Below are 13,628 nucleotides of genomic sequence, written 5' to 3'. Positions count from 1 at the left end.
AGTATTGCTTGGCTCTCGACAGAGCTGTCAGGGAGTAACTTCAGAGGACTAGACCTGTGCTTCGTGTTATGCACCGGGGGGTGGATACTGCTGCATTCAAGGAGAACAAACGTGGGGTACGTGACCGGCTCCTGCGCGTGTCGGGGCCCGGAGTTCGCAGCTCAAGCAGCATCGGCAGCACGGACTGCTTGTAATCCTGGCGGGATTCGCGACTTGAGGGGGAAGGAAATACCCAGCGTGGGTTTTGCCTTTTTTGGGGGTGGAATGTGCCGGGTTCCAGCTGAACCGCATGTCACTCCCGTGCCGGTTCCAGCCGAAACGCGTGTCGCTCCCGTGCCGTGACCTGCCGCTGTGCCGCAGCGCGGGACCCGCCGCACGGCCGGGCCGGGCTCCGCGCAGCCCCGCGCCCGCTGCGCGCCCCCGGCTGCCTGCGCGGGGCTCCGCCGGTGCGTGAGCGGCCTCCCGCGGGGCACGGCCCCCCGGACACACGCACACGCGCTCCCCGCGTCCTGCGGGGTCCCAGGCGGCAGCCGAGCCCGCGCTGCCGGCGGCGGCGGTGCTGGCGGGGGGGCGCGGGTCCCGCGGGGCTGCGCGGGACGCGGTGCACGGCGCGCGTGGGACAACACCGGTCGCCGCCGTGCAGGACGGAAGCCCCTGTCACACGGGCGGCTGCGGGGTGGCGAAAGTAGAGGGGAAGGGGATGTCGGTAACTTGAGTGACAGCGAGGCGGGCACGGACGCCTCGTCCCGCAGGGTTTCCAGGCTGGCCTGGCCGCAGCCAGCGTCGCTCCCCAACGCGTCTTTGCTCTCGTTTTGGTTTCTGTGGAGGCTTCGCTTGTTTGTTTAGCAAGTCGCGGGCACGTTGTGTGCGCTGTCAGCGCGGCCGAGTAGTTACTTGCTTTCTGCTCTTCCTGAGGCATCTTTAATTGTGTGCGTGCTGTTCAGCAGGGGACAGGCTGAAGAGCGACAGCGGGATCGTGTTTCGCGGCCGGCCGGCGCAGGGACGGCGTTACCGAGACACGGTTACGCCGGGGAAAGGCGCGTTTTCGCCTGGAAGCGAGGAACGAAGTTTGTCACGGTTTGACTCAAGTTGTCTCAGGGCTGCGCGAAGCCGCCGACAGTCCGGGAGGTGTTTGCTGCCAGCAGAGCCAAACAGCCCGGCAGGGGTAAATAACTAAGGGAAGTGCTGTTTTGTTACACAAGCGTTTAAAAACCAGTGCATTCCTCGCCCAGAAAAGCTGTACCTGCCGCCTAATGAAACACTTCCGTCTGGTGCTGAAACTGCCACTGCGGGAGGCGGATCTAAGAGGCGGCAGAACTGCGGGGGGGCATTTGCGGGCCTCACTTGGACCGGTCCAAGAGCCCCGGAGCCCCGGCCCGGCGGAGCAGGGCGAGGCGGGGTGCCGCTGCCCCCCGGCCCGGCTGCGGGACGGCTCGGCGGGGCCGGGGGGGCGCAGCGCCGCCGACATGCCGGGGGAGAATTCCTCAATGGCGCTGGCCACGCCCACTCCCGGGGAGGCGGGGCTTGCGGGACCGCAGGCCACGCCCTCCGCGCGCACGTGTGGAAGCCCCCGCCGCATGTTCCCCCAGGGCTGGCCACGCCCCGCGGCAGCCGGTTGGCTGCCTGCGCTGTGGCGGGCGGGGAGCGGGCGGGGCGAGCCGCGCCGCGCGGTGCCGTGCCGTGCCGCGCCGTGCCGGGCGGGCTCCACCCACGTGCGGCGGCGCCGCGCGAGCGGGCGGCGGGGCGAGCACACATCCCGCACGTAGCCGGCGTATTAATCAGCGCGGGGCCATCTGCCGCCCCGTCCACAAAGCGGGCGGGGGCCGCCAGGCGCGGTGCCCACACGGCCCCGGGGGTCCTGCACGCTGCTCGCGCGGCGGCGGCAGCCCGGGGCTCCGGCAGCGCCGCCGTCCCCGCAGCGCCGGGCCGCGGAGCGCAGCTCGCAGCTCGCCGCGGCGAAAGTTTTGCCTCGCCTCGCCTCGCCTCGCCTGGCCCCGCGCCGCGGCGGAGCCCCTGCCCGGCTCGGCCTGGAGCCGGCGGCGGCCCGGCGGGCGTCGCCTCCCGACGCGGGCGCCGGCAGGGCAGCGGCGCGCCCGTCCCCGCAGCGCCATGCCGCTGGGGCACATCATGAGGGTCGACCTGGAGAGAATCGCCCTGGAGTACGTCGTGCCCTGCTTGCACGACATCGGCTTCTGCTACCTGGACAACTTCCTGGGGGAGGTGGTGGGGGACTGCGTGCTGGAGCGGGTGAAGCGGATGCACCGCGACGGGGAGCTGGCCGACGGGCAGCTGGCCGGCCCCAGCCGCGGCGTCGCCAAGCGACACCTCCGCGGCGACCAGATCAAGTGGATCGGGGGCACGGAGGAGGGCTGCGAGGCCATCAACTTCCTCCTCACGCTGATAGACCGGCTGGTGATGTACTGCGGGAGCCGGCTCGGCAAGTACTACGTGAAGGAGCGATCCAAGGTAAGGGGCCGCGGGGCCCCCGCCCGCCCCCCGGCACCGGCTCCCGGCCGGCCCGGCCCGCCTGGCGTCTCTCGCTGGGACCTGGCGGAAAGTTTCCACGGGCTCCCCCCGCCGTGTCGCGTCCTCGCTGTGCGCGGGCGTCTGTGGCTTCGGCAGCCCCGCTGGGCTGTCCCCTCGGCACCGCTCCGGGTGGCGGAGGCGCCGTGGGCTGCCCAGGGGACGCCCGCGCCGGGCAGCCGCTCTCCAGCCCTGGCCGGCGGCGGGCGGCGGCGGAGGTCTCGCTAAAAACGCGGCCGCGGCAGCGGGGCTGCCCGCTGCGGGTCCCGCGCCCGCCGGTGCCGGCAGCTCTCCGGGGCGGCTCGCCGCGCTGCCCCGTGCTGTGTCTTCGCCGGGCTCCTCGGTTGCCGGACTCCGGCCAGGCCCTTGCCTGTACCCCCGTGTGCCATCGGGGATCACGTCGCAGCCGACCGGGGGAGGGGGGGGGGCTGCAGGCGGCACCGCACTTCGCCGCGGTGGGGCCGGAGCCCGGCTGACCCCGCGGCCGGCTGCTGCTCGCCCCGGCTGCCGAGAACGGGGACCGCCAACGCGGGGCGTACCCCGCCAGACGAGCCTAGCCTTGACCATGACTTGCCTTTGGAGGATTGTTTCAGGTGGAGGGACGAGCTCCCTACCCCCTCCCTGCGCACGAACACGGCTCGGATCCGGTTATTTGGTTGTTGGTGCCCGTGTGATAGTGTTGCCCAAAGTAATTTCGAGGGTCCAACTCGTGCCCGGGACCTACAGCTGGAGAGGTTATCGTTATTGCGTTGGGCATGTGGCACAAAATAAGGGATGCTCTGTTTGAGCACAGCAAACTTTTTTTTTTTTTTCCTGAAGGGGAGAGTTATTTTTTTTTTCTAGGCTTTCTTGCTCAGAAATGGAGAGGACACTTGTATTGTAGGACACTTGTATTACAGGTTTCTTTCCCGGTAAAGTTTATTTGCACTTGTAATGTCATTACTTCAGTTTGGGATAACTTGGCTTTTCTTTCCTTGTCTGTTTTGCTGTGGCAAAGTGGACTGGCTTGGAACTAAGTGTGCTCCATTGTCCTGAATGCTGAAAACATCCCCATTTCTTTATTTCTGACTTGAATTCTGTAATATACAGCACGTTTTCAAAACATCCACTTCTTTTAGAGATATGCCAGAAATAGAAACGATGAAACTTTTAAAAAATTACAAAAGTTAAAAGTTAGGCATTTCTTTTGGTCCTAACTTGCACTGAACTAAGGGGACGTGTGAGTGGTGCTGAGATGTTTTTTTTTCCCCCACAGAAAACGAAGAAAACAGTGTGGTCATGTTTACCAGTTGCTTGGGAACACCTTAAAACCTGTGCATGCACACCTCCACTCCCCCCCAGCACACTTCCACACAGTGGTGGGAATAATAAAAGGTTGAAACATTGCTCCCGTGCTTAGCTCCAGTGAACTACTGATCATCAGTTCCGCTAAAGCTTGGATAGGTTTGGTTTAAAATGTGAGTAGACTGGATTTCACTTATTCCTGGTGGGAGCCTGGTGCTAGGAGGTAAAAATAACCATTCTGCTTTGGCATGCCTTTAAGGTCATCCTAGTTCTTTCTCTGGGTGACTTCTGTTTGCCTGATTACTGCTGAAAGTGCATTGCTGGCCACCAGGAGGGGAAAAGATGGGGGCTCACGTTAAAGTTGGACTGGAGTGAAAGGAGGTGGTCCAGCATTTGTACCAGATATTTGGAGAAAGAGTCAACTGGATGCCTGAAGGGTGTTGCCACTGGCTGGGGAGAAGAGTCTTTTGGGGAGTGACCTTGGGTTGTAGAGATGATTTTAAAACTGAGTTGTGGTGTTCTTGCAGTCATTTTTGTACAAACATTAATAAGAGACAGGACATAACTTGTCTTCTAAATAGATACCAAGCTACTTGCTATAAAGAGACTTTTGGCCCTTGTGCTTTAGTGTGGAAGGTGTCAGACTCCAAACAGCGCATGGAAGTGCTACGCAACAGTCCAGGACTGAAAGGGACTCAATATCGTTTGTAGAACTAAATGCAGAGGAATTTCCATCAGAATTAATAGTAACCCATCCCTTTATAATAATAATAAGTACCATGGATATGTGAGGCCCTGGAATAGCAGCTGCCATCTGTAACTGAGATGTGGGACGCCTTCAGGAGGAAGATTATTCCTGTGACTAACCAACTGACTACTACAGTGCATGCAGGTTCCCACGTCACCTATAGACATTTCCCTTCCACCATCAAACCTGCACGTTTTGCTTATCTTCTAAAGTCTTGTGAATGCGTACACAAAAATCCCAAATTTTAATTCAGTGTATTTTTATTTTATCTGCTAGATTATACACATAAATGGATGCCCAGAAAAATTCCATGGCTTAACATTTGGAGGAGTGTGGGGTGTTTGTGAGCAACTGGACCAGAACTTCTTAGCTGGACATGTGCTATTATAATTTATTGTTTTGGGATATAGGTATTAGATGGGGCTAAGAGTCCAGAGCAATTTGTTTAAAGTGTAAGCCTTTGGCTACATGGTAACTCCTCTTGTCATGGAAATGAATCTATGTAATATCAGCCTCATCATTCTTTAGAGGTTTATGCTTTTAAAACAATAGTATGACTTTAATCTTCAGCCTAAGTGTTGGAAGAGAGGGAGATGTTTGCTTAGTAAATGAACTTCTGTCAGCTTACTGTCTGCTTAGTGTGATGTGCTTCGTGGTTTTTTGTAGCTACACAAACATAAGACGACAAGAATGACTTTCGTCCAATAAAGGAAGCTTTCCTTGTAGCTACATGAGAGAAATGAGTCAGGATTTTGCCGTTTCCAAATGACTTCCAACAGCATTACAAGAAAGTTAAGATTTCATCAAAGAGAATGGATGGAAGTAAAATTTTACAAGGGTACTGGATACTCTGAAGAGCTGTTGGTTGACATTTGAGGGCTGATAATGAAATGTAACCTTTCATCTTTGCAGACCAGTGATCCAAATCTATCTTTGGAATAAGTCATATGTAAAAATATTAGCTGACATGGTTAAATGATCAAAATAACCAGATAACATTCTTCTAAAGGACTCTTCTGTTGACAGACCTAATGCTCTGCTTGTTGGCTTCTTCATTCTCCTCAACTAGTTTCCATTTTCTAGTAAAATAATACCATGGTTGCCCTTTTGTAGTAGGTAAATAGCTAAGGATCTCACCAAGGCATCGTTGACTCAGGCTGAGTCCTCTCCTCAGTGTGGGAAGATTCACATCCCTGTGTAGAGGGATGCTCTGGCTTGAGGGCAGAGGTCAGTCTGGTTTTGAGGACCTGTCTCCACTCTGCTGGTGCTTTGATGCCTGGGGGAGAAAAGCTGGTGGGTGGTTTGGGCTGGGAAGCGAGGCCACAGCATGGTCTCCATGGTCGGTCACCTGGAGTGCCCCCAGGTTAGGTGGTGCTCCGGGGACCACAGGTGAAAGGGTGATGTGCCGCAGCTTCTGACTCCTCAGGTCCCAAAGTCCCTTCTTGGGGTTAATTGGGGTTTGCGGGGGCTTGAGGGGATGGTGGAGATGATGCTGTCTGTAAAAGGTTGGAGCCCACTTGCAAATTAATATTGCTGAGGTACAGAGGTGGCACAGGGGCCTGCCATGTGTTGTAAAATATTCCAGGAGGCAATTAAGAAATTTCGTAGGCAGTGAAATGTCTGCCCTGTAGAAAAATAATCCCTGTATTATAAATAAATAAATCGAAGCAATAAATCAAAGCAACAACATTGGAAAAAAAAACCAAACCACACCTCCCCAAAACAAGGCAGGAAAATACTCCAGAACAGAAGCCATTTGAGAAATTTCTCCTTCAAGACATAAGAGAGGAATTTTTCAAGTTAGAAGCTGCAGATGTGCCAGGTGCTGTGGAGTTTGGGATATCTGTCCCTTTGGCAGCCTCAGATGCTGCAGAGTCTGGGGAGCCTTGTGCTCTGGAAGTCCCTCCTGTGGGGAGGCAGGGGACGGGGGCTGTCAGGAACTGGGTCGGCTGGCCGGTGTGTGGAAATGTTAAAGCTGCATTCGCGGCGGGATGCCTGGGTAGCTCCTGTGCTGCTGAGAGGCTGTGGCTGTTCCCCCTTTCACGTTTTGCCTCTGCTGGAGAAGGGCAGCTCTCCCTGTGGCCAGGCAGGGTCCCAGAGTGATGCCGTCAGTGCCTGCTGCCCTGGGCCACCTCGGCTGAGTCAGCGCTTGACGTGCTGCCAGCGAGCTGCGTTGGTCCTCACGGGCGAGGGGTGGAAGGCACTTTGAACTGGTGTGGCCGCACTCTGCGTGGACTCTGCACCCCGTCGTGACAGCAGCGTGTCCTGCTGTGAGTCACTGGTACCCTCTTGTGTGCCTTCGTGGGTTGAAATCCATGTCAGGGCTGCCTTTGGGGACCTTGAGCTCATCTTGTGCCTGCTGGACACCCTGCTGGTTAGAAAATAAGGCAAGAAGTCATAGTCCTAATAGCTGACCTGTGTTGAAGGAAGCCCATGTTTTAGCTCAGAACCCAACCGCTTGCATTCGGTGTCAAGTATATAGCCTGAAGTTAAAAAAAAAATGTGTTTTCAATATGAGATTAGTTAATTTAGAAGTCCCTGTGGGATGTGAACCCTCTTGAAAACTTGCTTCAAAATCTCTGTGGGCCTTCTACTTTTTTATCTAATGTTTTCTGCATCCTCTGCTTGTAGCCACCACACCTCCCTGCTCACCCCAGCCTGCTGGGCCCTCTCTGACTGTCGCAGGAGAAGGAGGTCTTTTCTGGTGGCACTTCATGGCTAGTGAGCGTTTGCTGAAAACCAGAGCGGGTCCTTCTGCCTACCACACGATGGGGTGTTCTTGGATAGGTTTTGAAAGACGGTCTATCTTGCAGGTTGTTACCGAGATTTCTGTTCCTGAAATGTCACAGGCTTGGGCTGAGTGGTTTTACCAAGTCCCTCATAACTCAGGTGAGATATTTTTGCATTTATGTTTGAAGAAAGAAAAGCTCTGTTCTATAGCATTCAAATTCTATCCTTTGCAATTAAAACAGAGTGAAATGCTGCATTTTCTCATTTGAGGTGTGGATGTAAGGAGCAGGATAACAGAAAACTGGCTATAGAGCTGAAGAGCAATACTGCCTATAGAAATATACTGGTTTATTACATATTACAAAGGATTTTTGATACTTGCGTAGCAGCATGCCTTGCGATTAGTTTACAATGGGAGGTCTGATGAATACCACCATCCAGAAGAAATATGCATAATTTCTCTTTCTTCTAATCAAATGCACATGTTCTGGCATAATGGGTAAGTTCAAATCTGTTCTTCTGGCCGGCTGCCGGCAGAGTCCAGAGCCACTGGAACTGTAAATACAACAGACAAGTCGTTTTATGATATCAGACTGAGGAATTCAGCATTGGCACAGATCCTAGAGTGGTTGCTTTGGCTCGGTGTCAAAGCTGATGTTTATATCTGTGTTTGTCAAGCAAGATTAGTTAGCCTGGTTAATTATACACAGGAATGTATAATTTTTACTTGACAATCAGAGCATTAAATGAGTATAAACCTGGGCATATTAGCACTTGTTTTTGTTCTTCATCAAATTATTCTCAATGACTTTTTGAAACTTCCAAAAGATTCTTCTCTGAAAGAGGCACTTGGAGAATCTTTCGGATTGCTTCTTCACTCAGCAGGGACAGGGTATTGGAGAAACGGGTCACTATTTTACAGACAGCGATGCACATATCTGTAAGTGGCTTCAGAAGCGTGGGTAGTCTCTGTGGAATGGTGTTTGAGCTCCTACTTGGGTGTTGAAGTTACAAGCAGCTTGAATTCAGTAGCTGTTGTGTATCATCACTCTGAAGAACCTGACTGGTAGACTTATTCCATGGTAGGCAGTGGAAAAAATGTGCCGTCTTCAGTGTGCATTACATCAGAGCCTTTGGCAGCCAGGTGGTTGCTGCTGGTCCTCCTTTCCCTCTCTTGTGGAGAAGTCTGTAACCATCCAGCAACCTGTCTTACACCGCGTTAGGAGCCTCTCCGTGTGCTTTGCAGTCGTAGTCGCAGAGGAAGGCAGAAGATGGCTAATCCTGTAAGAGAAGGGAAAGAAGTCTGAGCTCTCAGGCGATGTGAAGAGCAGAGTGGTCTGTTTATCCTGAGGTTGTGCACATGTTTGTGGCATCAGGGCAGGTTACTTGGCTTTTTTTATATTGTTTGTAGTTTTGTGGTCAGGCAGTGCTTAATGAGTCTTATTAGGCTCTGGAGTTACACAATGATGGCAAAGCAGTGAGGTTTTCTGCAATCTGTCCCATACTGGTAGCACGTTTTCCTTAGTGCCTTCCTATCCATTGCACTGATACCAGTCCTTTCCAGTACCACTATGTCAGCTCTTAAAGCCAGAGACTTGCAGTGGTAGCCCTACTGGTGTGCCTGCCAATATCCCTATTACTTGCAAGCCCTAAGTAAATACATGCCTCAGTTTGTTTTTGTATGAGGGCTCATTAAATGTCAATGTAAACCTTCCACAGCTGTGTGGGGAGGGACACTGTAATACAGGTGGCATTAATGCCTCTGGGTATGGGGAGTGTTTGTCCTTTGGACTGTGTACAGCATTGCAAGGCACAGTATCCTTGGGAGAGCCACTGGGAGAACAGCAAGACTCAGAGTTCAGTGCCCCCTCCTGCTGAGCTGGCATTTCGGGAGGGAGGGGAGCTGGTCCTTGCTATGAATATTTGTACACAGCCTTTTCCCAGGGTAATTATTAATAAATAATTCAGTTCATTACAACTTACTGCTAATAACAGTATACGTTTAAATGGAGATGCATTGATGCTCTCATGTCACTGATGTAGGGCAGCATGTACACAATAAAAATGAACTTGTTTCTTTGCATTAAGGATCCTAGCTGTCTGCATTAAGCCCAGTGTCTTTATTTGATTTCACAGTAAACTCTTCTTTCTTTGACTTCCAAACTTACCGGGATGGTGGCTCGATGTAATACAGCCTTACCCTGCACGTTGCTTTCTGAGCACTTTGCTTGATTTAGTACGTGGAAGTGTCTTCTCCCTCCTCTTTCTCCTATGCTGTACAGATTTTTTTTTGTGAGGGGGTGGTGGTGGGGATGTTCAACAGTGTCTGTACTCCCTCAGCAATTCCTTTCCCTGTGTGGAAGGGGCAGGACAGAGGGAGAAGATAAAGCCACAATGACCCAAACATGAATGCATTTTTAATCAGATGAAATCTTGATGTTTGCTGAACAGGCTGGACATACTTGGAAGCGATCAGTACTTTTATCAAATGTTTCAAGATGACTTTTACGAAGTCAAAGTACTTTTTTTTTCTTTTTTTTGGAGGTATTCACTTATTAAAGTTTTCTCCTGCTCCTGTTTCAATTGGATTGCCTTTTCCTGTTGTGTAATAGGTCGGGGGCAAGTGGTCCTTTGGCACCAGCAGGCCACATAGCGCTCATCCATCTTGCAGTGGATGGCTTGTAAGAATGGGGAGGTCAGGAAGGGAAGACTGTGAGTAAGTGTTGCCGGTTTTAGATTTATGGAGAAGGAGGATGTGTGCATACCAACTCGAGGGAATTTGAAACCCTGGATTGGATTTATCATGACTGTAATCCTTCTGTCACAAAGCCGAAGACTGAAACAACGTTGTTAGAAAGCTGCCAGCAACACAAGACTCCCTAAGCTTCTGTGAAAAGGTTTTATTGGATTAGTAGAGGAGCTGTCGGGTAGAGGTGTTTTGGGAACTGCTTCTGTCTGGTACCTGTGCCTGGGGCAGCTGGTGGCCCCTGTGGTGGGCTCCAGGGTGAGTAACTGATGCATTGGCACAGAACGTGGGGGGGGGCTCGACAAAAGATTTTGATTGATGCATAGCATTACATAGCAATTTGTTTTAGACCTTTTATTGCTTTGAAAAGAGATGACAGGGAGTTGGTCAGAAAAGCAAGAAGAAGGTCTCTAGCTGTTCAGGCAGTGTGGTGGAAGAAGAAAACGGAGGAAGGAGGCTCATCATGCCAAGCAGACGATCTATCTCCTACTGTTCACAGGCACGTCATCCCATCAGCACACCACTCCTGACCGTTCCTGTGAGTGATTTGGAGAGAGCTGTAAGCCCCATTTCCCCTCCATCATTCACTCACACATATGCATCTACTATCTCTCAGTGACAGAAAGGAGATTTCCCCTACAGTAATTTTTCTCTTGTCATTGTGTTTTGATAAGATTAGTAGACAAAGAAACTTAGTGCCACCATGCAAAGCACTTAATAGAAAGCAGTTGATTAAACAAGCTACTTGTTGCTCTGATTCTTCACAAATAAAGTAATGCAAGAGATTTTGCTGACCATAATGGTTCCATGGAGGCTTACTAAATGTTCATGCCACCGGCTTCCCAGTTTAAAATGAGTAGCATAAACTGCAGGAGTACAGCATAGCACGCTGTCTGCACAGACTGGAAACAGTTTGTCCAGAGCTTTCTCAGCTGGAAATGGCAGGGTAGCCACGTCTTTTGCCAAACATCAGGGAACTGTATCCTACTTCGTAGCAAAAAAGATAACCATTTTGAGTCTCGCGTATATCTAGTTCATATGAATCCTTTGGTCACAATAGACTCTTTGCTTTGTTTTTGGACCTGAAAAACCAAACAAGAAATATGTTTGCATTTTTCTTGTCTGCAAGTCATAATAATAATTAATCATTGCTTATGTCATCTTGCGCTGTAATTTTTTATAAAAATTGATAAAGCAAATGTTTTTCAAGTTTTGGCCCTGGTTCAGCAATTCACTTAAGTACTGGTTTTTTTTTTGTTTTTTTAAAGGCTCTTTGAAATCAATGAGACTGAAGCACATCCTTTGGTGCTTGGCTTAGATTATGCTAGAACATGTTTAGAAAACTTCAGGAAAAGTTGCAGTGATTTCTTGTGCTATCCCTGGTCTTTGTCTACATTTTGTCTTAGATTTGAAATTCGGGCCATCTCTTACATGGTGTCTTGGGAGGGAGCGAGGAGCCTTACTTGATGGAAGTTATAGATAGCAGTTACGATTTTTATCTGACCTTTGCAATTGACTGTCTTGTGGCAAACCTGTCTTATACCATTAACAGTAGCCGTTATTGCAGGAATGCATACAGGGAGATAGGTGTTAGTCAGTGCAGGCTGGGGAATGCCACCCTGAATGGGAGAAGCCTGGGGTGGGAGGCACTGTTGGACAGTGGGCTCAGAGGCGGTGGATGCTGGCATGGAGCCTCCTGACTGCCCCAAGGCTCCAGGGAGCGATGGAAGTCTCTTGCACACAGCCCCTCGCTGGACTATGCGGGTAGAAAAAAAAAAATAATACAGAACCACGGGAACTTGGGAGAGGAGATATTAAAAAAAAAAAAGGAAGTGTCAATTAGTCCTCAACTCGCCTGTTCCTAGGTTGTTAACAGTCTTAGGGTGTTGTGCTTGCTGCGGAAAGACTGTATGTGTAACTGCACCTTCCCCTTCTGATTTCCCATAGGGAATCTGGTAGAAGTGGTTTGAGAAGTGGAAAAAGGAGAAGCTTCACTGTAAATTCTGTAACATGTCCTGCTGTTAAGGCATATAAACTGTGGCGTACGACTAGATGTGCACAAATAGAACAGAGTCCCCCAGGATGTATCGATAACTCTGTTCTTTCCAGTATTCACCAATGTTTCCGCTTCCCTAAGTTAACTTGTTCTCTGTCTTCCGTTGTCTGTGGAGCATGTGCATGGTGTCTCTGAGGCAGGCCAGCAGGAAGGGTCACTGCCTGGTTAACTGTTTTACAGACTTCCTCTTCACGGAGGAGCAATGAGAGGATTTGTGAATACCGGTCCTCATTGCCAAATTTACTATAATTCAACATTTGATTAAAGGTGGTCAAAGGCTGAAGTGTCAAGGTCATGCATTTCACCGTTTCATTTCTCAGTGCATAACTTGATGTCTAACTGGTGACCTAAAGGCTCAGTGCCAGTCTGACACTCACAGTGATAATTTGTTGGCAAGGATGAAAATGTAGATGACTTGGTGTGTGTTTGTTTGTTTGCACTTAGATAAGATGTCTGCAACTGAAACAAGTACCATTTCTTTTCTTTCTTAGTTTACTTAGTTTACTTTCTTTTGCTGGCACTTTGTTAAAAGCCTATTTCACTGCTTACCATCCGAGGAAGCTATTGCTGCTGATCATGAGCTGTATTAGTACAATGTCTTGGCTGCACTTAGGAAAGGCACCATTTGTGCCAATGGTGACCGTGGCTGTGGGCAGGCATAGTACCTACTTCACCGCCACACCTAAATATGCATATATACTGCTATAGCTCTGACTTGCTACCACATATCCGTACTGCCTTCCCCCTCTGCGTTTCCCACTGCAGAGAAGCACTTGTGCCCCACACCTCTAGCAAAGCCAGCTGCAGCCCCTCACCGAGGGGTTTCTTACACCCACTCTTGCCACAGCCCGTCATGCCTGTGCAGCCACCATCTCTCATCTCCATCCCAGGGGACAGGAGGGACAGGTATGAGGGCTGCTTCCTCTGGCTGCCCAACCAGCTGGCATCCTGGGAGAGCAGCCCCTCCAGCTTGGCTCACCCCTGGCCGCCCCTGCGGTGGCTCCGAGTACATGCTGCTCTCGTCACACGGGCTGCCAGAGAGGAAAGGTTTTGGAGAGGAAGAGGAAAAAGGAGGGAACAGAGCCAGAAAGACCACTCCATGCTTTCTGCATCCTCAGGAAACATCCTGAACCCACACCAGAGAGACCACCTCCCTGCTCAACAGTTGCTGTGCTTCCTGCAAAAACTGCCTTAAATGCCGAAGAACATTATTCTTTAAGACCCCGTCCTGAACTGGGTCTTGAGAAACCTCCCAAGGGCTGTTGCTTCAGTGAGTTGCGGTGGGAATGGCTGGGCAAGGCTCCAGAGGGGACCGCCGTGCAGCAGAGCAGCGGGCGCGAACGGGGCCGGGGGGGAGGCTGGGGAGGACACCCTTCGGGCACGGCTGTGTCCCTCTGCGGGGCCGCTGCCCGGCCGGCGAGCCGAAGCCCGTGGCGGTGACGCAGCCAGCCTGTAGGGTTGGTGTCTTCTGTCAGGTGGTGGCAGCATAAATCCGTGGGAGAGTCTTGACCAGTGGAAAAAGAAGTGGGAACTCAGCAGCC

General features: G+C 51.6%; 1 protein-coding gene across 1 annotated transcript in view; it reads left to right on the top strand.

The window, feature by feature from the left end:
• The first annotated feature begins 1,703 nt into the window (after positions 1-1,703).
• EGLN3 (egl-9 family hypoxia inducible factor 3) overlaps positions 1,704-13,628 on the top strand; it is a 31,043-nt gene continuing 19,118 nt past the window's right edge. Inside the window, exon 1 of the mRNA XM_075503126.1 lies at positions 1,704-2,466. Within this exon, the coding sequence (XP_075359241.1) occupies positions 2,110-2,466 (357 nt within the window). The 5' untranslated portion in view covers positions 1,704-2,109. The remainder of the gene's footprint in view (positions 2,467-13,628) is intronic.

Source organism: Mycteria americana, chromosome 5, assembly GCF_035582795.1.
Source record: "Mycteria americana isolate JAX WOST 10 ecotype Jacksonville Zoo and Gardens chromosome 5, USCA_MyAme_1.0, whole genome shotgun sequence".
Classification (NCBI taxonomy): domain Eukaryota; kingdom Metazoa; phylum Chordata; class Aves; order Ciconiiformes; family Ciconiidae; genus Mycteria; species Mycteria americana.
Note: the sequence above shows the minus strand (reverse complement) of the source record. Positions and strands in the feature narration are given on the sequence as shown.